The sequence below is a fragment of the Callithrix jacchus genome, chromosome 12, assembly GCF_049354715.1.
Source record: "Callithrix jacchus isolate 240 chromosome 12, calJac240_pri, whole genome shotgun sequence".
Classification (NCBI taxonomy): Eukaryota; Metazoa; Chordata; class Mammalia; order Primates; family Cebidae; genus Callithrix; species Callithrix jacchus.
The window spans coordinates 28,424,092-28,450,240 of NC_133513.1; the positions used below are offsets into that span (position 1 = coordinate 28,424,092).

Here is a 26,149-nt window from a genome sequence, read left to right on the forward strand (position 1 = left end):
TTAGCTGGATGACCTTGGGCAGATTACTTCAGTTCTCTGTGTCTCCATGAAATACCTACCTGATTCACGGAACATCAGCATTCAGTAAATCTAAGAGATTATTACACACATGGTCAACACTCACAAATGTTAGTTCCCCTCCTTTGTGCCCTTCTCTAGCTCAGGGAGATGACCTTCCAAGGTCAAGATCTCAGGAAGGAACTGCTCCAGGGGGAAGGGTTGGGTAAAAGGAGGTCAGAACCTCAGCTGGCTTCCCCGGGATTGTTCTACTTAAAGGGACTGGGGCCAGGGTTAACGGGTCAAGGTCCCTTTAAGGCAAATACTTTCAGCTTTAAAAGAATAGAATCGAGCAGAGTGGAGATGGAGCTGGGGTGTCCACTGGACTGGAATTGAGTCTTTTAAAAAAATTATAACCATAGTCCCTCTTGTTCTATTCTGAGATGCTCTCTCCAGGTCCTTGGACCTGCTGTTCCCTCTGCCTAGCACCCTATTCCTCCTGTTTTGCCTTTAAAATTCTTCCTAGGAACCAGCCCCACCCAAAGTTAGGTCAATCAATGGCCCTTCATCTGTGCTCCTGCAGCTGTCTGTGAACTCCCTCCCCCCACACACCTACATCACAGCACAGTTCAGATACAGCTGGTTCATTTGTCTCCATCCCTGTTGCAATGCTGTCTCGGCACTGCTGCATCCCCAGCACCTAGAACAGCTGTCCTGGAGGAAGTACTCAGTGAATATGTGTTCAATGACTGAGTGGTTAAATGCTCCCCAACTACCAGCCCCAGATTTGGATACCCTGTGTAGCGAACAACTGTGGTCGCTGTCTTTCCAGCCTGCATAGCCTTCTCCTCTTTCTGTCCAAGGATTTGGGCGGGGCTAATGCCACTCTCTGGACCATGTGACTCAGGTCATTCCAATCTCCCCCAGGGTCTAAATCAATGGTTCAGGTTTGGTCACATGACTTAAGCTAAGCCAATGAAAGTCATAGCTAGGATTTTAATTGGGAATATGGGAAAGAAATCCCATCTCTCTCCTGGTATTGCTACATTTTAAAGATGGAAGTCTGGCATTCCAGCCTGGGTGACAGAGCAGAGACTCTGTCAAAAAAAAAAAAAAGAAGCCTGATGCTGTGTGTTGTGATCATCTATCTTTGCTAGTATTTGGGGAAAAGCTGTTTGAGAATGAAGCCTACACCAATTCAAAGGGAACAGAGACAAGATAAGGAGAGAGCATGACTGAGTTCTAGATGAAATCACCTGGTCACCTGGATCCAGCTGTGCCTGAAGCAGACTTGTGGTACCTCACTCAGCATCTATTCCATCCATTCACCATTTGAGAGGTTTTGACTCAATCTTTGCTCCAGAGGTGGGCTTGGTCAAGCTAAGGGGATAAGCTCATGACATTCCTCCAGCTGTGGCAATGATTAGGGAGAGGGAACATGACCTAAGCCCACCAGAGGGAAGCTTGGGACCCTAATTGATGTTAGAGAAGAAGCCCCTTTTTTCTTACAAGGGTAGGAGGATGCATCAGCCTTAGGAAGAGCTCTCCCCAACAGGGAAGCCAGTCCAGCAACAAAGTAAATATGTGGAAGGTGCCAGGCTCACATGACTACACAGAGGAAGAGAACTCAGCCCTAATGACCTCAGTGACTCTGGATCTAACGTGTCCTGAAGTCCACACCATAGCTGTGCTTTCCCTTTCCATGGACCACTGTATGGTATCTCCTTGCTTAGACTGATGTGCTTACGTTTTTCTGTTACAACACAGAGCACCCCGGCTGATCCACCTGGATCTCCCAGTTATACAAACAAATGAACACCTCTTGTTCACTTAAGCTTGAGATTCTATCACTCATAAGCAAAAGAACCCTGACTAGTCATGCCTTTCATAAGCACACCCTGCTTTAAGGTGTGTTCCCTGTGTTTGGAGCCGCTCACTGGAGTCCTCCTACCCCATCGGGCCACCCAGAGCCCTCCATAGCTCCCTTAATTTCAGGTCTTCCCAGCTTCCATCTCCAACCTTCCAGAGCATGCCTCTTAGGCAGGGGTTGGCCGAGGGCCAGAGAATAAGTATTTTTGACTTTGTGAGCCATTCAGTCTCTGTCACCACCGCCCAGTGCTGCCATCTCAGTGTTAAAGCAGCCGTGGATAATACACAACAATGAGAGTAGCCGTGTTCCAAGAAAACCTTATTTATGGACATTGAAATTTGAATTTCATGTAATTTTCACATGTCACAAAACGGCATTCTTCTTCCTTTGATTTATTTTCTTAGCATTTAAAAATCGAAAAGCTTGAGGGCTGCATACAAACAGGTGGTGGGCCAGATTTGACCCACAGGCCCTAGTTTGCCAATTGCTGCCATGGGGTCTCAAAGCACCTTTGGACTGCAGCCCCTCCAACCTCCCCCATGTCTTCCCCCAACACCCACTGGACTGAACTGCTGAAGTCCCAGCATGCCTTGCGGCTCTGATGCTTAAAGGTGTTCTTGCACTGATGGTCAAAGCCACTTACCAGAAGGACCATCCGTAGTCCCAGGAATGGGGTCTCCAGTCTTCAGGGCCGAGGCTCACGGTGACCTGGAACACCTGTGTATACATCATGTGGGCGACCATTCCCAGGAGGCCTGCGGGGCAGGGAGCAGAGCAAAGTGTCAGGAAGAGAGGAAGGGTTTTGTCTCCACACCCCTACGGCTTCTCTGCTGCCTGCCCACCTGCGACCACTGTGGAGAACAGGGACCCCTGGGTAAGGGAGGTCAGCAGGAACAGAGCTTGGGAGGCCACAGGGGGTAGTTCTCTTTTCTTTCTTTCTTTCTTTTTTATAAAGACAGGGTCTTGCTCTGCTGCCAGGCTGAAGTGCAGTGGCCCAATCATAGCTCACCGCAGCCTCCAACTCTTGGGTTCAAGTAATCCTTCCACCTCAGCTGCCTGAGTAGCTGGTACTACAGGCGTGCAGCACAATGCCTGGCTAATTTTTAATAATTTTTGTAGGGATGGGGTCTCACTATATTGCCCAGGCTGGTCTCTTAAACTCCTGGGCTCAAGTGACCCTCCTGCCTTGGCTTCCCAAAGTGCTGGGATTACAGGCATGAGGTTGGTGGTTTTCTAAGCTAGGCCAAGGGGCTTGAGTTTGGGCCAGAGGGCAAAGGGGAACCCTGAAAAAAATTTAAGTAAAGGGGAGGCGGAGTCAGATCTGTGTACGGATCAGCGAACTCTCTGTAAAGGGCCAGAGAAGTCAGTAATTCAGGTTCTGTGGGCCATATGGTCTCTGTTAGAACTACTCAATTCTGCAGCACCAAAGGAGCCGCGGACAATATGGAAATGAATGGGCATGGCTGTGTTCCAATAAAACTTTATTTACAGAAATAGGCATTGGGCCAGATTCAGCCCACAAGTCTTAGTGGGTCACAAAATCAACTTCATGGATTTTTCTGTTTTTAGCCTGTTACCCAGGCTGGAGTACAGTGGCATGATCATAGCTCACTGCAGCCTCAACCTCCCGGGCTTAAGTGATCCTCCCACCTCAGCCTCCCAAGTAGCTGGGACTACAGGTACACGCCACTATGCCAGGCTAATTTTTGTATTTTTGTTTTTGTAGAAATGGGGGTTTTGCTATGTTGCTCAGGCTGGTCTCAAACTCCTAGGATCAAGCAATCCTCCCACATCAGCCTCCCTAAGTGCTGGGATTAGAGGCTAAATTGTTTAAATTTAAAGTATTTTCCCCCATCTAGTAAGAAGTGGGCTGTGGCTGGGGTAGGAGGACCTTTATTTTCTCAGTGCTTTGTAGACCCTCCACTCTTTTAAGACAGAGCAGAGAGAACCACCTGCCTGCCAATGGGAGAATGGGGGCCCTAAAAGCCTGTTTTATTTCTCTTTGTACTAGTGTGTTTGAGCATTTTTCACATTTATTAACCACTTCTATTTCTTCTTCTTTGAATGTCTGTATCCTCTGCCAATTTTCTTTTTGTTTTTAAAAATATTTTTCTTTATCTATTGGTAGGAATTCTTCGTATATTCTGAATATTAATCCTGTCTGTTGCATAGATTATATCTTTTAAAAAAAATTAAGAAACTTTTATTTTTGGAGACAGAGTCTCACTCTGTCACCACACTGGAGTGCAGTGGCTCCATCAGGGCTCACTGCAAGCTTCACCTCCCAGGCTCAGATGATCCCTCCACCTCAGCCTCCTGAGTAGCTGGGACTACAAGCATGAGCCACCACACCCATCTAATTTTTGTATTTTTCTTACTGATTTTAAAGGACACATTTATATCATATTCCAAGTCCCACAAATACATGGGTGCACTTCCTAACTTGTCATCCTGTCCCACCAATCTTTCTGTGTGTTCCTGCATCAGTGCCACACTGTTTTATTCACCGTAACTTTAGAGTACAATCTGTTTTCTGGAGGAACAAGTCTCTCCTCTTTATTACTGCCCATTGCTGAGTCTCTCTGGAATTGTTACCCTGCATGGAAGCTCTACCCACTCAGAAGGGTGTTGACCCTATCTCAGTCTTCTGCAGTTCTTTTTCTGAGGGATGGAATATTCATGAGAAGGGCCACTCCTTATGCCAGGACAGTAGGAGCATAACCATATTTTAATACAAAATCTCCCACCCAGAAGCTGAACTTAGCCTGTTGGCAAAATAATTAATTTTCTGAATTATTAGTTTAGAAAGGCATTAATTCCTAAATTAATTCTATTTATCCTCAAGTATGAAAGACCATGATTTAAAGAAATTCAATAAATAAAAATTACAGTTCACTCAAAGATACCTTAGTGGAACTCTCTGATTGCATTTTAAAGATTCTGCTTCAAAAATCTGATCCTTGCCTATGTTTTTAGAAGCATGTTCATTCTGTAAAGCAAGGTCCACCCACAGCATCTGTCCGATAAATCCTCATCAGAAGGAATCGTTTCCAACCCATCAGAACTAAAAAGTAACTTTTTGGTGCGTTACTGCACCTCCTGAATTCAGGGAGACTAAATGAATGAGACTTTGCTGCTGCTGCTGCTGCTGCTGTGATTACTTCCTGGCTTGGACTCAAACCAGGAAACTCACAGCTGTAAATCTCTCCTTGCGATTTCTGGAATCTCCCAACTCCTGACACCACAAATGAAATTCCAAACCCATGTAGTCAGGTGGGTATGGTTCCTCCAGGCCTCAAGGGAACCCTGGAGAACACTGGAAATGGGGGGTTGTCGGCCAGGAGGCCAGAGCTGGGCTGGGTGTGGTGCTCCCCAGAATTTAGAGCAGGAAGAGCTGTCATGACGCCTAGCCCTGCCCTCTGTTATTCCAAAATGAGGAAGTGGAATTCTGTTAAGTCCAGGGGGTGCTGAGAATTAAGAGATAATGTCAAGCACATCAGAAGGTGAGCCCGGAGGAAAGCAGACCCAGGAAAGTGAAAGAGAGCCCAGCTTCCAGCTCTGTCACTGATAGGGTGTGGCTCTGTATCCCCACCCAAGTCTCTCATCCAATTTTAATCCCCAGTGTTGGAGGAGATGCCTGGTGGGAGGTGACCGGATCATGGGGGCAGATTTCCCTCTTGCTGTTCTCGTGATAGCGAGTGAGTTCTCACGAGAGATCTGGTTGTTTAAAAGTGTGCAGCACCTCCCGCTTCACTCACGTCCTCCTTCTCCAGCCATGTAAGACATGCCTGCTTTCCCTTCCCCTTCTGCCATGATTGTAAGTTTGCGGAAGCTTCCCCAGCCATGCTTCCTGTACAGCCTGCGGAACCATGAGCCAATTAATCCTCTTTTCTTTACAAGTTACCCAGCCTCAGGTAGTCCTTTATAGCAATGTGAGAACTGACTAATACAGTCATTTGCCAGCTTTGTGACCTTGGGTAGGTTGCCTTTCTGTGCCTCAGTTTCCTCACCTGTAATATGGGGATAATAATACCCACCTCATAAGTTGGTATGAGGATTGAGTGGCTTATATTTATAAAGCACTTAGAACAGCACTGGGCACAAAATTAGCTCCACAGAAGTTTCTTGAATGAATGAATGCGTGAATGCACACCTGAGACTCACTATGTAGGCCCACTAGACTGCATGCTAGTCCACAGACCAGATCTGTTCAGCTCTCCCCTGAATCCCCAGAGCCAAGCCCAGTATCTGACACACAGTAGGTGCTCAATATGTGCTTATTAAATGAATAAATGAGCACTGAGTGAGAGGTGCCTGGGGATGTTGAGCTGGCTGGTGTAAAGGTCAAGAGTGTGGGATACAGGAATGAGTTAGGACAGGACCAGAGTGCAGAACTTTATCTAGGAGAGCGTAGGTCAGAGTCATCATTCATTCATTATCGTTTATTCAATCAGCCAAGGAATGTTCATTGAAGGCTTTTCACATGCCAGCCACTGTTCCAGGGGGTTGGGGAGAGGGAGACTGGAATAGATGGACAGATGTCCTGCTCTCAAGGGGTTCGGGTTCTGTTAGAGAGAGCCAGACAATTGGCACAGAAACTAACATGAAATTTCAGGCAGTAAACATTTCCATGAAGAAAATAAAATAGGGCAAGTGGTGGAGAGTCCTTGGAGTGGGAGGCACTTCAGCCTGGGTGGCCAGGGAGGGTGTCTCAGAGGAAGTGACATTTAAGCAGAGGCTTGAATGGGGAGCTGAGGGCAGCCATGCAGAGGGCTGGGGAAGAGTATTCCAGACAGAGGGAGCAGCCTGGGAAAGGGCTGGGGCTGGAGGCAAGGAGAAAACGCTGCAGCAGAGTGAGCAAGGGGAGGAGGGGCCAGGCGTGGTGGCTCACCCCTGTAATCCCAGCACTTTGGGAGGCTGAGGAGGGTGGATCCCCTGAGGTCAGGGGTTCGAGAACAGCCTGGCCAACATGCCAAAACCCTGTCTCTACTAAAAATACAAAAATTAGCCAGGTGTGGTGGCACGCACCTGTAATCCTAGCTACTTAGGAGGCTGAAGCAGAATTGCTTGAACTCAGGAGGTGGAAGCTGCAGTGAGCCAAAATCACACCACTGTACTGTAGCCCGGGTGACCAAAAAAAAAAAAAAAAAAAGGCTGGCGCGGTGGCTCACATCTGTAATTCCAGCACTTTGGGAGGCTGAGGCAGGCAGATCACAAGGTTAGGAGTTCAAGGCCAACCTGGCCACTGCAGTGACACCCCATCTCTACTAAGGATACAAGAATTAGCTAGTTGTGGTGGCACCATGCCTGTAGTCCCAGCTACAGGCATGGTGCTGAGGCAGAAGAATTGCTTGAACTGGGAGGCGAAGGTTGCAGTGAGCCGAGATGGCACCACTGCACTCCAGCCTGGGCAACAGAGCAAGATTCCATCTCAAAAAAAAAAGGGGGGGAGGGATATTTCAGACGGAGTCAGAAAGGCAGGCAGGAACCTGGCCATACAGGACCCTGAAGGCCACAGTGCAGTTTGGCTCTCAGTCCGTGTAGAACAGGAAGTCAGTGAAGGACTTTCAGCTGTAAGCAGGGGTGTAATAGACGCTTCTAAGAAAATCCTTTTGATTTCTGTGTGGAGACCGTGACTGTGAGGAGAGGAGGTGAGCCCAGCTGAGCGGCCATTGTAAGGACCCAGGCTAAGCTGTTTTTGTTTGGGCTGGAGTTGCTGGCAGCTCTGGGGTAGGTTTAGATCGTTCGTTTGTTTTTGTTTTGTTTTGAGACAGGGTCTCACTGTGTCACCTGCACTGCAGCACAGGGGTGCAGTCACAGCTCAGTGTTAACCTCCAACTCCTCCAGCCTCAGCCTTTCGAGTAACTAGGACTAAAGGTGCATGCCACCACACTCAGCTATGTTATTTATTTATTTAAGAGAAAGGGTCTCCCTATGTTGTCCAGGCTGGTCCCGAACTCCCGGCCTCAAGTGATCCTCCAGTAGTGGCCTCTCAAAGCACTGGGATTACAGGCATGAGCCACTGTGCCCAGCCCAGGGTGAGTTTTGAGGCTGGAGTCAATAGGACTCGCTGCTGGGCTGCGTACAGGTGATGAGGGCTACTACCTGGGGTCTAGGATGACCTTAAGAGTTTGGGTTTGAGCACCTGGGTAGATGCCATTTGCTAAGATGAAGAAGAAGGGAGGAAGAAGTCTGGGTGAGTAGAATCCTATTTGTGCCACATTTGTTTGAAATGCCTATTTTATATCTAAGCAGGGATAGCAAGCAAACCGTTGAAGGGCCAGATCTGCAATTCAGGGAGGTGTCAGCACCAGAGACGTCAACACGTGAATGGTAAATAACACGGTGTGCCTACTAAGGAGGTCATCTGGAGACAGACTGCAGCAAGAGGAGAGACAAGGGTCCCAGGATGATGCCAACATCTGGTCTTAAGCAGAGTAGGCTGGGTGCAGTGGCTTAAGCCTGTAATCCCAGCACTTGGGGAGGCTGAGGCAGGTGGATCATGAGGTCGAGATCAAGACCATCCTGGTCAACATGGTGAAACCCTGTCTCTACTAAAAATACAAAAAAAAAAAAAAAAAAAGCTGGGCATGGTGGCGCGTGCCTGTAATCCCAGCTACTCGGGAGGCTGAGGCAGGAGAACTGCCTGACCCAGGAGGTGGAGGTTGCCATGAGCCGAGATCGCACCATTGCACTCCAGCCTGGGTAACAAGAGCAAAACTCCATCTCAAAAAAAAAAAAAAAAAAAAAAAAGCAGAGTAGGAGGGACCAGCAAGAAAGCTGAGGCAGAGTGGCCACGGATATCGGGAGAACATCAGAGTGTGGCGTCGTCAACTGCAAGGTTTAGAAGAGGAGGAGGGTAAATGATAGAAAAGGCTTTCAAAGCAGAATGCTTCCTGGGGAAGCGGGAAAATGGGGTGATAGCAGGGTGGGGGGCCTGCGGCTCAGGAAGGCATTTTATTTATTTAAAAATATATACATATAAGGCATCTATCTATCTATCAATCATCTCTATCATATCTATCTGTCTTTCTTTCTTCTTTCTCCTTTTCTTTTTTGCCTTCTCTGTTTATCATACCTATGTTATCATCTATATCTGTCATTTATATCTATCTTTCTTTCATCTCTCTATCATATCTATGTTACCTATCATCTATATCTGTCTTTTATATCTATCTGTTTATTTTTTTTTTTTGTACAGACAGGTTCCCACCACGTTGCCCAGGCTGTTCTCAAACTCCTGGCCTCAAGCAGCCCTCCAGCTTCGGCCTGCCAAGGGTCTGGAATTACAGGCATGAGCCACAGTGCCTGTGCAGGGGGCATTTTAGCCATGGGAGATAGAGAATGTCTCCGTGCGCATGCAGAATGATCACACAGAGAAGAGAGACAGACGGAGGAGTGGAGCGAGAGGGCAATTGTGGAAGCAGGGTCCGGAGACGGCCAGAAGGTGTGAGGAGGTTCTAGAAAACAAGGGGGCTGGCTTTTGATGGGAACTGCGATGTGTCACCCAAGGGAGTAGTAAGACAGCATCTGAATGGGATTCAAGTTTTGTTTGTTTGTTGTTTTTTAAGACAGGGTCTTGCTCTGTTCCCTGGGCTGGAGTATAGAGGCACCATCATAGCTCACTGCAGCCTCGACCTCCTGGGCTCAAATGATCCTCCTGCCTCAGCCTGCTGAGTAGCTGGGACTATGGGCAAGTCCTGCCATGCCTGGCTGACATTTTTATTGTTGTAGAGACAGGGTCTCATTATGTTGTCCAGGCTGATCTTGAACTCCTGGCCTCAAGGGATCCTCCCTGCCTCAGTCTCCCAAAGTGCTGGGATCTAGGCAGGAGCCCCTGTGCCCACCTGGAGCTGAGTTCTTGAGCAGATTCACTCCCATTCCTTTCCAGCAAGCGGGAGACAAGGTCACCAGCTGAGAGCTAGGTGGGCCGACTGGGGAAGTGGGGGTTGAGGAGCATCTAGGGAAGGGTGTGAAACAGTCTGTCTTTTCTGAGAGTGAGAAAGCACAAACGCGCTGCGGCAGTGCCTCTGCTCTCAGGGCAGTGTTGCATGTCGTGTGAGATCCGTGCTCGTGAATTTAAAGTGAGCCAAGGCAGCGTGGCTGTGGGATTCAGGTAGGGAGACAGCAGTTGGCCTGGTGACACCTGTCAGGGCGTCTTGAGTCCAGAGGACACACAGGAATGCCATCCTTTTGCTCGATCACTGGGGAGAGGGGTGGCAGGTCCCTGGGCCTCCCTCAAGGTGGGCTGGACCAGAGCCCATGTGACCCCTCCCAAGGGGACAGTCTCCAGTCTGGAGCTACCCCTGGGTGAGGACAGAGAACAGCGGTGACAGCCCCAGTTCCAGGATTCCCCCTGCCTCTGACCTGGCTCCCTTTGCCAGGGTTTGGGTGTTTTATGAGAATGCCACGCTCCATTTAATTGAGATACCAGGGAGGTAGCTGATTAATTGATTTATAATAGAGTTTATTACTAAAGATGCTAAGTTATTACTGAGAACACGTGGTGAGCACTCATTTTTAAATAAATATTCTTGTAGATGCTGGGCGTGGAGCTGGACTTGCCAATATTCCATGCGTGTCATGTCCGGGACTTGGGACACAGAGGGGCTGGTGGGGACCTGGAGGAGGCCGGAACCAGATGGGGCAGGAGGGCTGCAAAGGGAAATCCCGGACCTTCAGCTGGTCACTGAGCAAGTATCAGGCAGCTGCTATGCTTCAGGGGTTTCTTCAGGGGTCAAGTGGCCTGTCCTCCCAATGCTCCCCTTGGGAGGGGAGAGGCAGACACACAGACTCGGCACCACTGGTTATCAGGGCAGCCAAGAGGGTTTGGGGGAGTCAGAAGAGGCTCCTTGAGGAGGTGATATAGCAGCTGAGAGCTGAAGGGTCAGAGGGAGGAGGAGGAGAGCAGAGCAGGCAGGGGAACCCGCACCAGCAGAGACCCACAGGAAAAGTGGTTTGCTGTGGCTGTCACAGGCGGTTAGGTGGGGCATGTGGGAGGTGAGAGCTGCAGGGATAAACAGGGACCTTCCATGAGAAGTTTTCAGCCCTCTGAGGCAGTTTGGATGTTATCCTGAGGGCGCCGGGCAGGAGTTGCAACTTTCAGAGCAAAGTTTTGGTTGGGTGGGGGTGGTGATCAAGTCTGTGGCCTGAGAACAGGCGGGAGGAGCAGGAGGCAGGGAGCCGGGGAGGAGCAGCTGCAGTCCTCCCAGCAGGCGAGGATGAGGATGGGCAGGACTTGCCAGGGTGCTGAGATGCTGGAGGCAGGGAGCACAGGGGTACTGGGTACCGCTGAGACCAATCACTTACCAGCAAACCTTCAGGACCTGGAGAACCCTGGCTCGGGGGTGGTGAGGAACTGGGGGAAACTGGGAGCAACTGGAAGAAGCTGTTGGGACCGACCCAATTAACATTAGCCCCAGAATAGCCTCCCACAGAATGAAAACCTTGAGAAACTGAAGGCTGGTGTTTCATGACACCGATCAGCTGGGGGCAGAGAAAAAAATAAATCCCTTATCTGCACTATCTAAAATATCCTGATGTTGGTCACAATGGAGACCAAAGCCTGGCTATTCCCTGTGCCCTCTGCCCTGGGGGGGACCCCACATGGTCAGGTACACCTACACAGAAAGCCATCCCTGGGAAGCTGAGCTGGTGCTATGTTTAAAACTTGCCCAGGCCTATTTTTAAAGAACAAGCTATTTTTAGACAGTCTCTTGAGAACCCGAAGCCTCTCTTGGTAGCATATTTCAGGGTTTAAAAAGTTCCTCCTTACACATAACCTAAATCTTTCTCCAGCTCCAATTTAAGCTAATTTCTTGCTCTGGCCTCTGAGGACACGGGGAGGGGGGCAGCTGGTTGGCATCTTCTTGAGAGGAGCCTTTTGGGGGCTCATCAGTTACCGAGGTGCCCCCCAATCTTGTCTGCATAGATCATTTCGATTTCTCTGCCCTTTATCGAAAGGTCCCCTTTTAGATTACCAGAGTCATTAATGTCACTCTTCTTGGAATTCTGCCCGTTAAAGTGAAGTGGCCCAAATTGGAGGTGGCACATCACGGAGACCTTCCAATTTAAAGGAATGGGTTTACTGAACTTACACCAGCCTTGTTCAGCTCAGCTGCCCCCATCCAGCCCTGTGGCAAAGAACGGGCTCAGATCCCCCAGGTGGGGTCCAGAGGGAGCCCAGAGGCCATGGCCCCAGGACCTAGTGGGTCCAGGGTAACCCAGCACAAACTGGTAGTGGGACGATTTCTGACATTAATGGACACGTGCCCAGCCTGCCAGCATCCTCTGTTACCCCTGCCATTACTAGATGGAAAACATCCATGACCTCAGGGCACAGCTGTCCCAGAAGACTGAGAGAACTCCAGTTTGGTTTTGGAGATTTCAAAAGCCTACATCCAGGCATTCCAAGAAAAAGGTTTAGAAGAATACCCAATCAAGCAGAGACCGTTAATCTTCCCCCTCCACCTGGAGACCAGGTAAAGTGGCCTGCCTGGAGGGGAGTGGGAGGCAGGGGAGGAAGAGGAGGACGGGTAAGGGGAGAGGAGGGGAGGATGGGGAAGGTTGGGGAGTGGGGAGGGGGAGTAGAAGGCAAAAGGGGAGGAGGTGGGGGAGAGAAGGAGGAGGAGGGAGAGGAGGAGGGGGAGGGAAGGAGGAGGAAGGAGAGGAAGAGGAGGAGAAGGGGATGGTTGGTGCAAGAAGGAATGAACTGAACTATTATGATATGAGCAGGGCTTCCCTAAAAGGCCCCCAGCCTCCACTTCAAGCCCTTTCCATGACATCCCCCAGGAGCCACAAGGGGTCCTTTCCCAGTCTGAGTGGACAGCAGACACCTTGGGAGTTGGGCCATGTGCTCACAGCCAGTACATCTTCAAGGGCTGTTTAAAAGAGTGATTTCCACCTGTGCCCTGTGTCACCTGTGCCCACCGGTGTCACCTGTGCCCACCGGTGTCACCTGTGCCCATCTGTGTCACCTGTGTCCACCTATGCCCGTGTCACCTGTGTCTCCTGATGCTCACCTGTGCCCACCTGTGTCAACTGTGCCCACCTGTGTCACCTGTGTCCACCTATGCCCCTGTGTCACCTGTCTCCTGATGCTCACCTGTGTCCACCTGTGTCACCTGTGCCCACCTGTCACCTGTGTGCACCTGTGTCACCTGTGTCTCCTGATGCCCACTTGTGCCAGCCTGTGTTCATCTGTGTCCAACTGTGTCATGGACACCCCACATGTCTCTTCACATGGATTAAGCTCCATTTTGGTGGTCTTGTACCCTCATAGGTCCGTATCCTCACAGGTCCCCCAAGATGAGGGTGGGTCTCTCACCTGGAGGATGATGGAGAAGGACAACTGGGTGGGAATGAGATCCAGGATTTCGATGTGCATGCCCCTAAATCACCATTCTGCCCATCTCATCTCTACCTTCTCCTATATTTCTACCCCAGAAATTCACACGCTTGAGTCCAGGAGTTCAAGCAATGAGCTATGATTGCACCACTGCACTCCAGTCTGGGCAACAGAGCAAGACCTTGGCTCTAAAAAAAAATAAAATTACCCCGGGACAACAGGCATGCAGGTGCTCCATCATGATGGTGGAACTGATGAATGAGGGAATGACCTCCTCTCTGCAAGGGACCCTCCCCCATGGGTGCCCTGGCTTGTCCCCTGCCATGCCCATTCTCCTTTGATCCAACAATAGGCCTATTAGGTGTGCATTTCACAGGTGAGAATGAAAGTGGGCTGAGGAGAGGTTAAGGAACCGGAGAGCTGTACTGAGTCCAGGAGTAGAGTCCACATCTCTTTTTGGCCCAACCTTCATTCATTCATTCCATATGCAGCTCTTGCATATCTGCTACAAGCGTGACACTGTGCTAAGGTCTGCAGAAAGAGACCAACGGGGCCAGGTGCAGTGGAACAAGCCTGTAATCCCAGCACTTTGGGAGTCAGAGGTGCATGGATCACCTGAGGTCAGGAGTTGGAGACCAGCCTGGACAACATGGTGAAACCCCATCTCTACTAAAAATCCAAAGATTAGCCAGGCATAGTAATCCCAGCTACTCTCCCAGCAGGAGAACCATTTGAACGCAGGAGACAAAGGTTGCAGTGGGCCAAGATCATATGATTGTACTCCAGCCTGGGTGACAATGAGACTCGGTCTCCAAAAAAAAAAAAAACAGAGAGACCAATGGAACAGACATGGCCCCTACCCACTGGGAGCTTCTCTCCAGTAGAAGACACAGACGTCGCAAGAAATCACCCTTCAGGAGTCGGGGCTCGGGAGGTACAAGGGCCCCTGGAGCTGAAGCCTACAGCTGGGTCCTCTGCTCTGGGGGTCAGGGAAGGCTTCCCTGAACCAGGATGTTTCAGCGGATCCTGAGAAGGAGAAGGAGGAATTAACTAGGTCACAGCTGCCCAAAGTGTGGGGCTCACCCCTCTGGGTGCTTCAGCTCATTTTAGAGCAGGATTTCTAAGCCTTAGCACTACTGGCATTTGGGGACAAAGGAGGTTTGATGTCGAGGCTGTCCTGGGTGCTAGCAGAGCCTTAGCACATCCCCGGCCTTGACCTACTCGGGAATATGCACCCTCCACCCCACATACCCCCAGTCATAAAAACCAGAAATGTCTCCAAATATTGGCCAAATATTGTTGAGGGCAGGGGCAGTGGGGACAGACTAATCCCCCATTGAATCCACGGTTTTAGATTCTTCATGAATGTTTTTGTTTCTATTTTATTTCATTTTTTCAGGAAGGGTCTTGCTCTGTCACCCAGTCTAGAGTGTAGTGGTGCGATCACAGCTCACTGCAGCCTCAAACTCCTGGGCTCAAGTGGGCCTCCCACCTCAGCCTCCTGAGTAGCTGGGACCACAGGTGCTCACCACCATGCCCAGCTCATATTTTTGGTTTTTGTAGAGACAGGGTCTCCCTATGTTGCCCAGGCTGGTCTCCAAGTCCTTGGCTCAAGTGATCCCGCCTCAGCCTCTCAAAGTGCTGGGATGACAGACATGAGCCATCAATCCCGGCTCTTCAGGAACGTTTTTACAATGGTAATTTCTTTTTTACAGTTCTTTTCTATTTATTGCAAGTGATACTGGCTTTTCATTTCCGGTGGTGATCTGAAGGTTCCTTTCTGAATGAATTTAGGTTGCGAAAAAAGTGAGTGATTTAGAGAAAATTCGAAGTGAGCGGTGCACCTGTGGCATGCAGATGTGGCAATGGTCACCGGGGCACAGCGCAGACAGATGAAGGGGGAGAGACGCGGAGCTGGGTGAGGAGTGGGGTGGGGCCCCCATCTGAATGTAGAGGTGCGCTCTAAAAGAGTCTTTGATAGGCCTGGGAATCCCCCAGGGAGGTGCCACCTAGGCATCTTTCTCTTGGGAGTTCAAGCCCAGCTTTCTTCCAGCCTGGCAACTGATTGGTCTCTCTTTGACTGGGCACCAGAGGAAGGAGTTGACTCAACTTTGGGGGCCCACATGGAAAGATAAAGGTCCCTAAATACTAGACACACACTCTTTGAGGCAAGATGCTTGCATGATAAAAGGCATGGAGGGTGGCGAGGCGTGGTGGCTGATGCCTGTAATCCCAGCATTTTGGGAGGCTGAGGCGGGCAGATCACTTGAGACCAGGAGTTTGAGACCAGCCTGGGCAACACGGTGAAACTCCGTCTCTACTAAAAAATACAAAAACTGGCTGGGCGTGGTGGCCCATGCCTGTAGTCCCAGCTACTTGTGAGGCTGAGGCAGGAGAATCACTTGAACCCAGGAGGTTGCAGTCAGCTGAGATTGCACCACTGCACTCCAGCCTGGGCAACAGAGCAAGACTCCATCTCAAAAAAAAACAAAGGTGTGGGGGACCAGGTGTAATGGTTCACTATATAATCCCAGCATTTCGGGAGGCCGAGGCAGGAAGAGTGCTTGAGGACAGAGGTTCAAGATCAGCCTGGATAACGAAGGGAAACCCTGTCTCTACAAGAAAATGAAAGGTAAGGTGGGGCTCTGAGATCAATGGGGAGTGCAGCACCCCGAGGAAGCCTGTCTCAATTTCCTTCTGTGGTTTGCACAAATGAGAGACACTGGCCGAGCTCCCCCTCCCTGTAACTTCTTTCTCTCCACCTCTCTCTCTCATTTCTGTATCTTGCTCTCTGTTTGCCACTGTTCTGTGTCTGCCTCTCTCTCCCTCCCCCCTCTCCAAGATGTCTAGTTAAATCTCCCCAAGTGACAAGCAGGAATAGCCACTGTATTCGCGTCTCCATGGTAGGCCTCCCCATCTCCTCCCGTTTTGCTCTCGGAGGACCCTGATCTGCAGAGACACCTGTGACAGGTCCACACCTGCAGGGTCGTGCCACCCCTCACCCCCGCCAGCTCAGTCCTTCTGCCCCAGCACAGAACCGACCCCTTTGTAAGCCATCTCGGGAACATTCCTGCCAACACTACCTTCCATCCCTCTGGTCTCATTCGCTGAAATGCAAATCCAATTCTGGCCAGTTAAGTGCTCTGAGCTTCCACGGTTCCCTGCGGGGACACTGGGGTTCCATCCAATTACTTTCACTGCCCAGGAACTAAGAAAGCTGCCTGAGCACTAAGAAAATGAGAGGATGAGTGGCCACCTGGAAAAACTTCCAGAGAGCCAAAATTGACAGTCTCTCCTTTCTCTGGGCACTTTACAGTTTGTAAAGCACTCGACCATCCCTTGTCCTGTGTAATCCTTGCCTTAGCCCAGAAAGGCTAGGTTTCATTATACCCTACTTGAAAAATGAGAGGGTAAAGCTCAGAGAGGTAAAGCAACTCACCCAGGGTGACACAGCGAGGAAGGAGTGTATTTGAGTCCAGGTCTGCCCAACTCCAAGTCCGGGTGTTTTACCATTCCATCACAGTCTCTTCCGCTCATTCATTCATTCATTCATTCAGCAAATATTTATTAAGTGCTTTCTGGATGACAGGCTGTCTTCATGGTTCAGGAAATAAAAGAGTATATAAGACAAAAGAGTCCCTGCCCTCAAGGAGCTGATAGTCTTATGAAGGAAGATGGGAAATAAGCATACATATTTAAATTCAGAGTTTGGCCGGGCATGGTGGCTCACGCCTGTAATCCCAGCACTTTGGGAGGCCAAGGCGGGAGGATCGCTTGAGATCAGGAATTCAAAACCAGTCTGGGCAACATAGTAAGACCCCCATCTCTATAAAAGTAAATAAATAGAAATACCTTTTAAAATGTGTGGTTTAATAAATGCTACGAAGGCAAAGAAGGGGATATGGAAGATAATGATGGAGTAAATTAGTTTAGCCAAGGAAATCAGGGTGGGCCTCCCTGAGAAGGTGACATTTAAGCTGAGACCTGAAAACGGCGAAGGTTCTGGAGGGAGAGAGCCCCAGATGGAGAGAATGATGAGGCAGGAAGAGACAAAGTGTGTTCACAGTTTCAGGCCCAGGGCAGGGAAGGAGTGCAGAGGTTGAGAGGCGGGTGAGAGGTGGCACTGTTGCTGTGAGGAGCCACGAGATAGTCTGGAGCTGTGGGAGGGGTAGGAGTGACCCCGTCGGGCTTATCCCACTTGGAAGTGCATGCTGGCTCTGTGTCTCTGCAGGCCCTTGGTGCTCTCCTGACCTCTGGCTCTAGGGGGTGGCTCATAGAGGGGCCCAGACACCCTCCATGGTAGTGTCTGGCTCTGCTGGGCCCACCTCTATTCTGGGATAGGATCCAAGAGGTGAAGTCTTCAAGATTGGGACCCAGGCCATATATGGTGGCCAGAGTGACAGGCGGACTAAGCCAGAGAGAGGTCATGCAGTGAAGCTTGGAGGAGGGTCTCAGCAGCATGACCCCGTCCACCCTCCAGAGAGTGCCAAGAGCTCCACTGGGGTAAGCAGCTGTGAGACTTCCTGGGGCCAAGCAAATCTCAGGGCAGAGAGGGCTGCCCAGGGCATCTCCTGCATCTCACTGCCTGGCGCAGACCTCACTGTCTCTGCTCCCGCTGGCGCTGGAATCCCTGCTGAAGACCGTCATTTCTCATCTGTTACATTCCTTGGGCAGGAGTTGGTTTTCTGTCCCTCTTTATTTATTTTATTTACTTTTTTCTTCTTTTTTTCCCCCTTTTTTTGTGGAGAACGGGGTCTAACTATATTGTCCAGGTAGGTCTTAAACTCCTGGGCTCAAGCTACCCTCCCGCCTCTGCCTCCCTAAGAGCTGGGATTGCAAGCCTGAGCCACAGCACCCGGCCTACTTTTTTTCTTTCCAGAGTAAGAGTCTCACTCTGTCACCTAGGCTGGAGTGCAGTGGCACGATCATAGCTCACTCCTGCCTCAAACTCCTGGGCTCAAGTGATCCTCCCATCTCAGCTTTCCGAGCAGCTGAGACCACAGGCATGCACCACCACGTCCAGCTAATTTTTTTCATTTTTGTGCAGAAACAGGGTCTCGCTGTGTTGGCCAGGCTTGTCTGGAACTCTTGGCCTCAAGCAGTTCTTGAGCACCTCTGCCTCCCAAAGTGCTGGTATTACAGATGTGAGCTGCCACACCCGGCCATCCTGCCTCTCTTCTGAAGAAGGCCTGTGACTCTGGCAGGTGGTCCCAGCAGGGGCTCTCTCCAGCTCAGAGCTGGGCTTAGGACTAGGAGGCCCCTTTGATCACCAGAGATTAAGGCTCAGCTGGTTTTGCAAGCTGCTGAGGAACAGAGGCAAGAGAAGGGGAGGCTCCGGAGGAAGGGGTGGCTCTAAGGAGGGCCTGGGTGGGCAGCCTAGGCTGAGGCTCCCCCAGTCTGCACCTGCCTACCCTGATGAGGCTCAGGTGTGCAGCTGTAGAGACCCTGGTCACAGGTTCACACTAGCTCTGCCCTAGTCCTGAATCAGGCCTGGCCGGACAGGAAGAGTTGCAGGAGCCACACAGTAGGTGTTCAGTAAATGCCGACTCACTCTCATATAGCTCTATCTCAGCAGGTCCCGAAGCCCCCAGCCTTTCCAGCCCCTGCAATGTCACATGGGTAGTAACGAGGGGAGAGCAGCTCCCGAAGCCCCCAGCCTTTCCAGTCCCTGCAATGTCACATGGGTAGTAACGAGGGGACAGCAGCTCCCCCTTCCAGACAAGGTGTTCTCTGTTTTCCGTCCTCTGGCAGATTCTGCCAGCCCTCCACCTTCCCAGAGACAAATTGTGGGTAAATGCGAACTCACACATTGTCTCAGAAGAGCCACTGGGGAGCTTCCAATGCTGGGGAAAGCACACGGAAAAGACTGTTGGTGAAAAGAATTTTCCCAACGTGGAGAATTTCCATCAAGGGAAAGTGTCCTCTTAGGGGCTCTTAGACTCCCCTGCCATCTGCGGCGTCTGACAGCCTTCTGCAGGGAGGGGCTGGGAGTCCAGGAAGCCAGCCCAGGCAGGGACCAAGGACGTCACAGGCATGGAGGACTCTCGGAAAGGGCCAGTGGGAGGCTGGGCACGGTGGCTCATGCCTGTAATCCCAGCACTCTGGAAGGCCAAGGTGGGCAGATCACCTGAGGTCAGGAGTTCGAGATCAGCCTGGCCAACACAGTGAAACCCCATCTCTATTTAAAATATATATATACAAAAATTAGCCAGGTGTGGTGGCACATGCCTGTAATCCCAGCTACTCAGCAGGCTGAGGCACAAGAATCGCTTGAACGCGGGAGGCAGAGGTTGCAGAGAGCTGAGATTGTGCCACTGCACTCCAGCCTGGGTGACAGAGTAAGACTTTGTCTCAAAAAAATTTAAAAAAAAAAAGAGAAAGGGGCAGTGGGAGTCAGGTCTGGGAGGGAAGGCGGGTGAATTGGCAGTGGCTGTCCAAACAAAATTGCACATTCCTTTTGACCCAGCAATTCCACCTCTAGGAATTTACCCTCAGACGTATTTGTAAAATATGTCTGTGGGCAAAATTTATGGACAAGGATATTCACTGTAGCAGAGGATTGGAAACACCCTGAAAGTCTCCTGGTAGTGCACTGATAGATTAAGTCATGGCTGTGGAAATCTATGTCTCCCCATCCCTGACCTCACTGTCCACCTCTCTTTCCCTCTCTGCCAACTTGTACCTTGCATACTCCCAAGCATATTCCTGCCCCAGGGCCTTTGCACTTGCTATTTTCATTGCTTCCCCCTAGATACCCACCACGTCTTGTTATTTGCTACTATCTCAGGGCTCAGATTCCAGTCCCTTCTGCAAAGGTGACTGTGGCAATTTGGAGGCCATATTCCCTGGGCTTCAGAAATGTTAGAGTAGATTCATCCACTCTGAGGAGCCAGAGATTCTGAGAAGAAGCCTAGAGAAGCCAGTGGCCTAGCGGTCTCGACACTCTCAGAGGTGACCCAACCAAAACGGATGGCTTGCACACCATTCAGCGTTCTAGTCACAGGGCACTGTCTGCCAAGCCCGCCGGGCTGGCATTCATTAAGGTTATGAAGGAGCAACTCTAAGGTGATCCCGTGCCCTAATGTAATTCTTTCCCCTTAATTGCAATAATCAATAGGATATGGCAGTGGTAACAGGATGACTATGTTACATAAGATTATGTAAGATTGTGACACTTCTCTTCCCAGGAGCCTGTCCCTCTTGATGACTTAATGAAGTAAGTAGCCACACTTGGGGTCCACATGGCAAGGAAGTGCAGTTGATCTCCTTAAGCTAAGGGTGGTGTCCAGCCAACAGCCAGCAAAAAGCTGAAGCCCCGAAAGAAACCAAAGGAACCAAAATCTCTTAACAACCACGTGAGCATCAAACAGATCCTTCCCCTAGATGGGTCCTAAAGGGGAGCTCTGCTCTGGCCAGCGCCCTGACTGCAGCCTAGTACGAAGCACCCACTTAAGTCAGGCCAGGACTGCCGTCCACAGAATTGTGAGCTAAGAAATGTGTGTTGTCTTAAGTTGCTAAGGCCATGACAATTATTGTCACATATTTGGCAAAGATGGCAGTGGGCCCTGGGCCAGGCCTGACCAGGGCAGGCAAAATGGCTCTGGGGCTGGATGGTCCCCTCCTGGGTCTGCTGGGGGAGCCGTGCCCATGGCCCAAACCAGGCCATGAATTTGGTCTTGACACCTAACCACCCCTCCTGACACTAGTCTCCCAAACCTTGAACCTCAGCCTGGCTGCAGCCAACACTTACGTTCCCCATACACACAGACACACACGACACAGAATAATATAGAACTTTGAAAACAGCGAGCTGAGTTTCATTCCTGGCTCCAACATGTTTTGTTTATGTTCTATATGTGTGTACTTGAAATAAACATATCTTCTCTAGGGTTTTCTGAGGGATGGAGAAAGTCAAGTTCTATATATAGTTAATGATGCAAGCTTATTCATGTATTGCTCAGTAGCTCAGCTTACTTTTTCTGCCTGTCTCTCCATTAGTTTCTGAGATGTGGGTGTATGTTAAAAAAAAATCTCTATTGGTGCTGATTTATCTGTTTCATCCTGAGGTTCTGCCAGTATTGCTTGTTACAAAGTTTTTGTTGTTAGGAAAATATATGCTTATGATGGATATATTTTTTCTTTTTTGGTTATCTTTTTACTCGCCTATAATTTCCTTATTTGCTCTCTTATAACTTTTTGATATTAAATTATATTCAGTGCTCGCTTCAGCAGTGTATATATTAAAATTGGGATGATACAGGGAAGATTCACAAGGCCCCTATGGAAGGTTGGCATGTAAATTTGTGAACTGTTCCACTTTTACAAGAAAAAAAAATATATTGAATTAGATAACAAAACTGTTAACCCAGCTTTATTTGGTTCATTCTTTTCAGGTATATCTTTTCCTATTCTTCTCCCATCCACTTTTCTATGTCTTTTAAAGTGTGCTTCTTATATGGTTGGACCTTGCTGTTTTTATTTCTATAACCCAAGAGTTCTGATTTTTAACCAATGAATTTAACCCAGTTACATTTATTGTAATTTGAATTTATTTCTGCCAACTCCAGCACTTACTAAATGTGCCACTGACATCCCAGAGGCACAGCTAGGCTTGGCAACAGGGGGCCCCAGGTCTAAAGGCCTGACTTGACTCAGGGAACTATTGTATTTAGAGATGATAGCCAAAAGAGAGCCCAAGCTCCTCATATTGGGGCAGGAGAAAGAGATCCAATAGTCCAAGGAGTTCCTGTAGCCCTGGCTCAGCTCCTCCTACCTACCCTCATTGAAGACCCACAGTAACTTTGTGGCTAAGCCTAGCCCAGCTGTGTTAGGACTCAAACTCAGAAGTGGTGACCAGATAGCTCAAAATGGATTTTAACATGGAGGAAATAAATTAACTCATGCAATGGAAAGGACTATGGATCATTTGGCATTAAACAGAGCATGATCCAGGTGCTCACAGATGAGGTCAGGAATCTGTCTCTCCCTTTCTCAAGCACTGCCTTCTGTTGGCCTCATTCTCTGGCAGATTCCCTCCATATGGTGAATCCATCAGCTCACAGCTTACATCCTCTCATCTTTAAAAAGAGCGTTTCTGGTGTTCCAGCAGTTGCTACAAACATCCTAGAACTGAATCTCATTGCCTTGATCTCTATCACACCCTCATCCCTGAACCAATCATTGTGGGCAAGAAGATGATGTTTTGATTGGCTGGGCTGCGGGGCCACCTCTGCAGTGGGGTGGGGCACAGTAAACATGGCGTGAGAGTGGAAAAGAGGTTTCCAAAGGAAAATCACTGTGTTCTAAGCATAAGGAGGAAGAAAGGATGCTATCACGGCAACAGCAAAGAAATCCACTATGAACACTATGACATGGAGGCAACGTGGAGACAGTCAGAGGCGGGCTCAGCGCAGCCCTTCACTGCCTCTCTCCTCAGACAGCCACAGCCCTGCAGGTCTCAGCAAAACACCCAAAAGCCAAAGCCATCAACTGGACTTAATCTTCTCAATGGTGGCTGCTCTCCCCTGTGCCCACCTGCAGCCACCGCCAAGAGAAATGTTGAGAGATGGAATTGCATAATGACCTTTAGAAAAATATGGTTTCCCCTCAGATTGAACAAATTCCCACCCCTTGGACATGAGAATCAGAACCCAGACATGAGCCCCAACAGGCTTTGATGCAGCAAAATGGAGGTCATAAAGCTCTCATGTGAATTCCCAGGAAAGCTCTGAACATCAGCCTACAAAGCTGAGGATAAAGCCCTGCTCTCCGGGTCCAGCGCTCTCCCTGCTGGCTGCATTCTGGCCTCAGGAAGGAGCCAGGCCCATGTGTGGGGGCCACCTCCGACACCACAACTCTACCCAGTAATTCCTTCATCTGAAAACATTCACAGAGGCTCCCACTGAGTCCTACTGGGCTCCAGAGACACAGAGATGAACAGAATATGGTCCCTGCCGCAAGGCTCAGGGCTTGGTTTGGGAAACAGTTTTGTGCTGTGAGGTCTCCCTAGACTTGGGGTCAGCTGTAACATCTGGTGCCTAAGACCAAGATGGCACCAGCCCCACACATTCTTCTGTGAGCCAGTCCAGCTCACCCCTACACTTTGGGCTCCTGCCAGACTGGACTCCAGGCCAGCCATCTCCTGGGATGTCTCTTACTTCCACCCACCTCAATCCCACTGTGCTCTAGGTCTACCAGGCTTCTGGCCCTCTGTCACCCAACTCCTGACCTGGACCTTGGAGTGTGTTTTCCTGAATTGACTGAGAATCATCCCCAGGTTCCTTTGGCTTCATACTCTTCTGGTCACCTTGGGAAGTGTCCCCTGCCCCCAGCATCACCTGACATTCAATCCTGGCTGGGAGCCCTACAGGGCTTCTTAGACCCTGGAGGATTCAAACCACTGCCACCTGGTGGAGAGTAGAGGTGGAAGTGGCTGTACTGGATAAATGTCAACAGCAGGGCAGGGACACCTCTCTCTCATTTTCTTTCTTTCTCTCCATATATATATATGTATCTGTATATATATACATATATATGTATACATATGTATACAGAGAGATACAGAGAGAAAGAATGAGAGAGAGGTGTATATATATGTATACATATGTATCTCTCCCTCCCCATATATATATGTATCTGTATATATATATATCTATATATATATATGTATACATATGTATACAGAGAGATACAGAGAGAAAGAATGAGAGAGAGGTGTATATATATGTATACATATGTATCTCTCCCTCCCCATATATATATGTATCTGTATATATATATATCTATATATATATATGTATACATATGTATACAGAGAGATACAGAGAGAAAGAATGAGAGAGAGGTGTATATATATGTATACATATGTATCTCTCCCTCCCCATATATATATGTATCTGTATATATATATCTATATATATATATGTATACATATGTATACAGAGAGATACAGAGAGAAAGAATGAGAGAGAGGTGTATATATATGTATACAGATGTATCTCTCCCTCCCCATATATATATGTATCTGTATATATATATATCTATATATATATATGTATACATATGTATACAGAGAGATACAGAGAGAAAGAATGAGAGAGAGGTGTATATATATGTATACATATGTATCTCTCCCTCCCCATATATATATGTATCTGTATATATATATATATCTATATATATATGTATACATATGTATACAGAGAGATACAGAGAGAAAGAATGAGAGAGAGGTGTATATATATGTATACATATGTATCTCTCCCTCCCCATATATATATGTATCTGTATATATATATATCTATATATATATATGTATACATATGTATACAGAGAGATACAGAGAGAAAGAATGAGAGAGAGGTGTATATATATGTATACATATGTATCTCTCCCTCCCCATATATATATGTATCTGTATATATATATCTATATATATATATGTATACATATGTATACAGAGAGATACAGAGAGAAAGAATGAGAGAGAGGTGTATATATATGTATACAGATGTATCTCTCCCTCCCCATATATATATGTATCTGTATATATATATATCTATATATATATATGTATACATATGTATACAGAGAGATACAGAGAGAAAGAATGAGAGAGAGGTGTATATATATGTATACATATGTATCTCTCCCTCCCCATATATATATGTATCTGTATATATATATATCTATATATATATATATATGTATACATATGTATACAGAGAGATACAGAGAGAAAGAATGAGAGAGAGGTGTATATATATGTATACATATGTATCTCTCCCTCCCCATATATATACATGTATCTGTATATATATATATATCTATATATATATGTATACATATGTATACAGAGAGATACAGAGAGAAAGAATGAGAGAGAGGTGTATATATATGTATACATATGTATCTCTCCCTCCCCATATATATACATGTATCTGTATATATATATATATCTATATATATATGTATACATATGTATACAGAGAGATACAGAGAGAAAGAATGAGAGAGAGGTGTATATATATGTATACATATGTATCTCTCCCTCCCCATATATATACACGTATCTGTATATATATACATATATATGTATACACGTATCTGTATATATATACATATATATGTATACATATGTATCTCTCCCTCCCCATATATATATATGTATCTGTATATCTATATCTATATACATATGTATCTTTCTCTACCCATATATATGTATCTGGGTTCTAATCATTAGCAGTAAATGTACTTCTCTTTTCTTTCTTTTTTTTTTTTTGACAGAGTCTTGTTCTGTCACTCAGGCCAGAGTGCAGTGGTGCAATCACGGCTCACTGCAGCCTCAAACTCCCCAAGTAACACTCTTGCCTCAGCCTCCTGAGCAGCTACCACCACAGGTGCACACCACTATGCCCGGCTAACTTTTTCTTTTATTTTTTTTTAGAGATGGGGTCTCACTGTGTTGCCCAGGCTGGTTTCAAACTCAAGTGATCTTTTCACCTTGGCCTCCCAAAGTGCTGGGATTACAGGTGTGAGCCACCGCATCTGGCCAATCACCCTTAGTTTCTGTTTCTCTCTGTGTGTCTCTCTCTAGTTCTGCCTTCCTGTGTCTCTACTTCCACCCACTGCTTTTCTCTGTCTATCTCTCCTGCCTGTCTCTCTCCATCCTCTCACACACAGATACGTCCTTCCTTTTCTGTAACTGATCTTGTCCACATCCCCTCTCCCATTACATGGACTACATACAGTGTCACTGTAATACCAAATCATGACATACTTACATACCATGAAAGTCTCAGAGCTGCCACAATATTACCAATTCTGTTACAGTCATCATCCTCAGAGCCAAGCATGTACCAACCAGTGTGCTAAGCACTTTATATGTGCTCACTCCTTCAATCTCCACAACCCCTCCAGTAGTCTATTCTCTCACT

The 26,149-nt window shown here is 48.2% G+C and overlaps 1 protein-coding gene and 1 non-coding gene across 7 annotated transcripts in view; one reads left to right on the forward strand and one right to left on the reverse strand.

Moving 5' to 3' along the window:
- GSG1L (GSG1 like) overlaps window positions 1–26,149 on the reverse strand; it is a 279,871-nt gene that overhangs the window by 53,958 nt on the left and 199,764 nt on the right. For all 6 annotated transcript variants that reach the window (XM_035267252.3, XM_035267255.3, XM_035267254.3 and 3 more), the window contains one exon: window positions 2,511–2,622. In XM_035267252.3, the coding sequence (XP_035123143.2) occupies window positions 2,511–2,622 (112 nt within the window). The remainder of the gene's footprint in view (window positions 1–2,510; window positions 2,623–26,149) is intronic.
- Window positions 21,435–21,537, forward strand: LOC118146532 (U6 spliceosomal RNA). Its single transcript, XR_004732392.1, has one exon. It is a non-coding gene; the product is annotated as a U6 spliceosomal RNA (small nuclear RNA).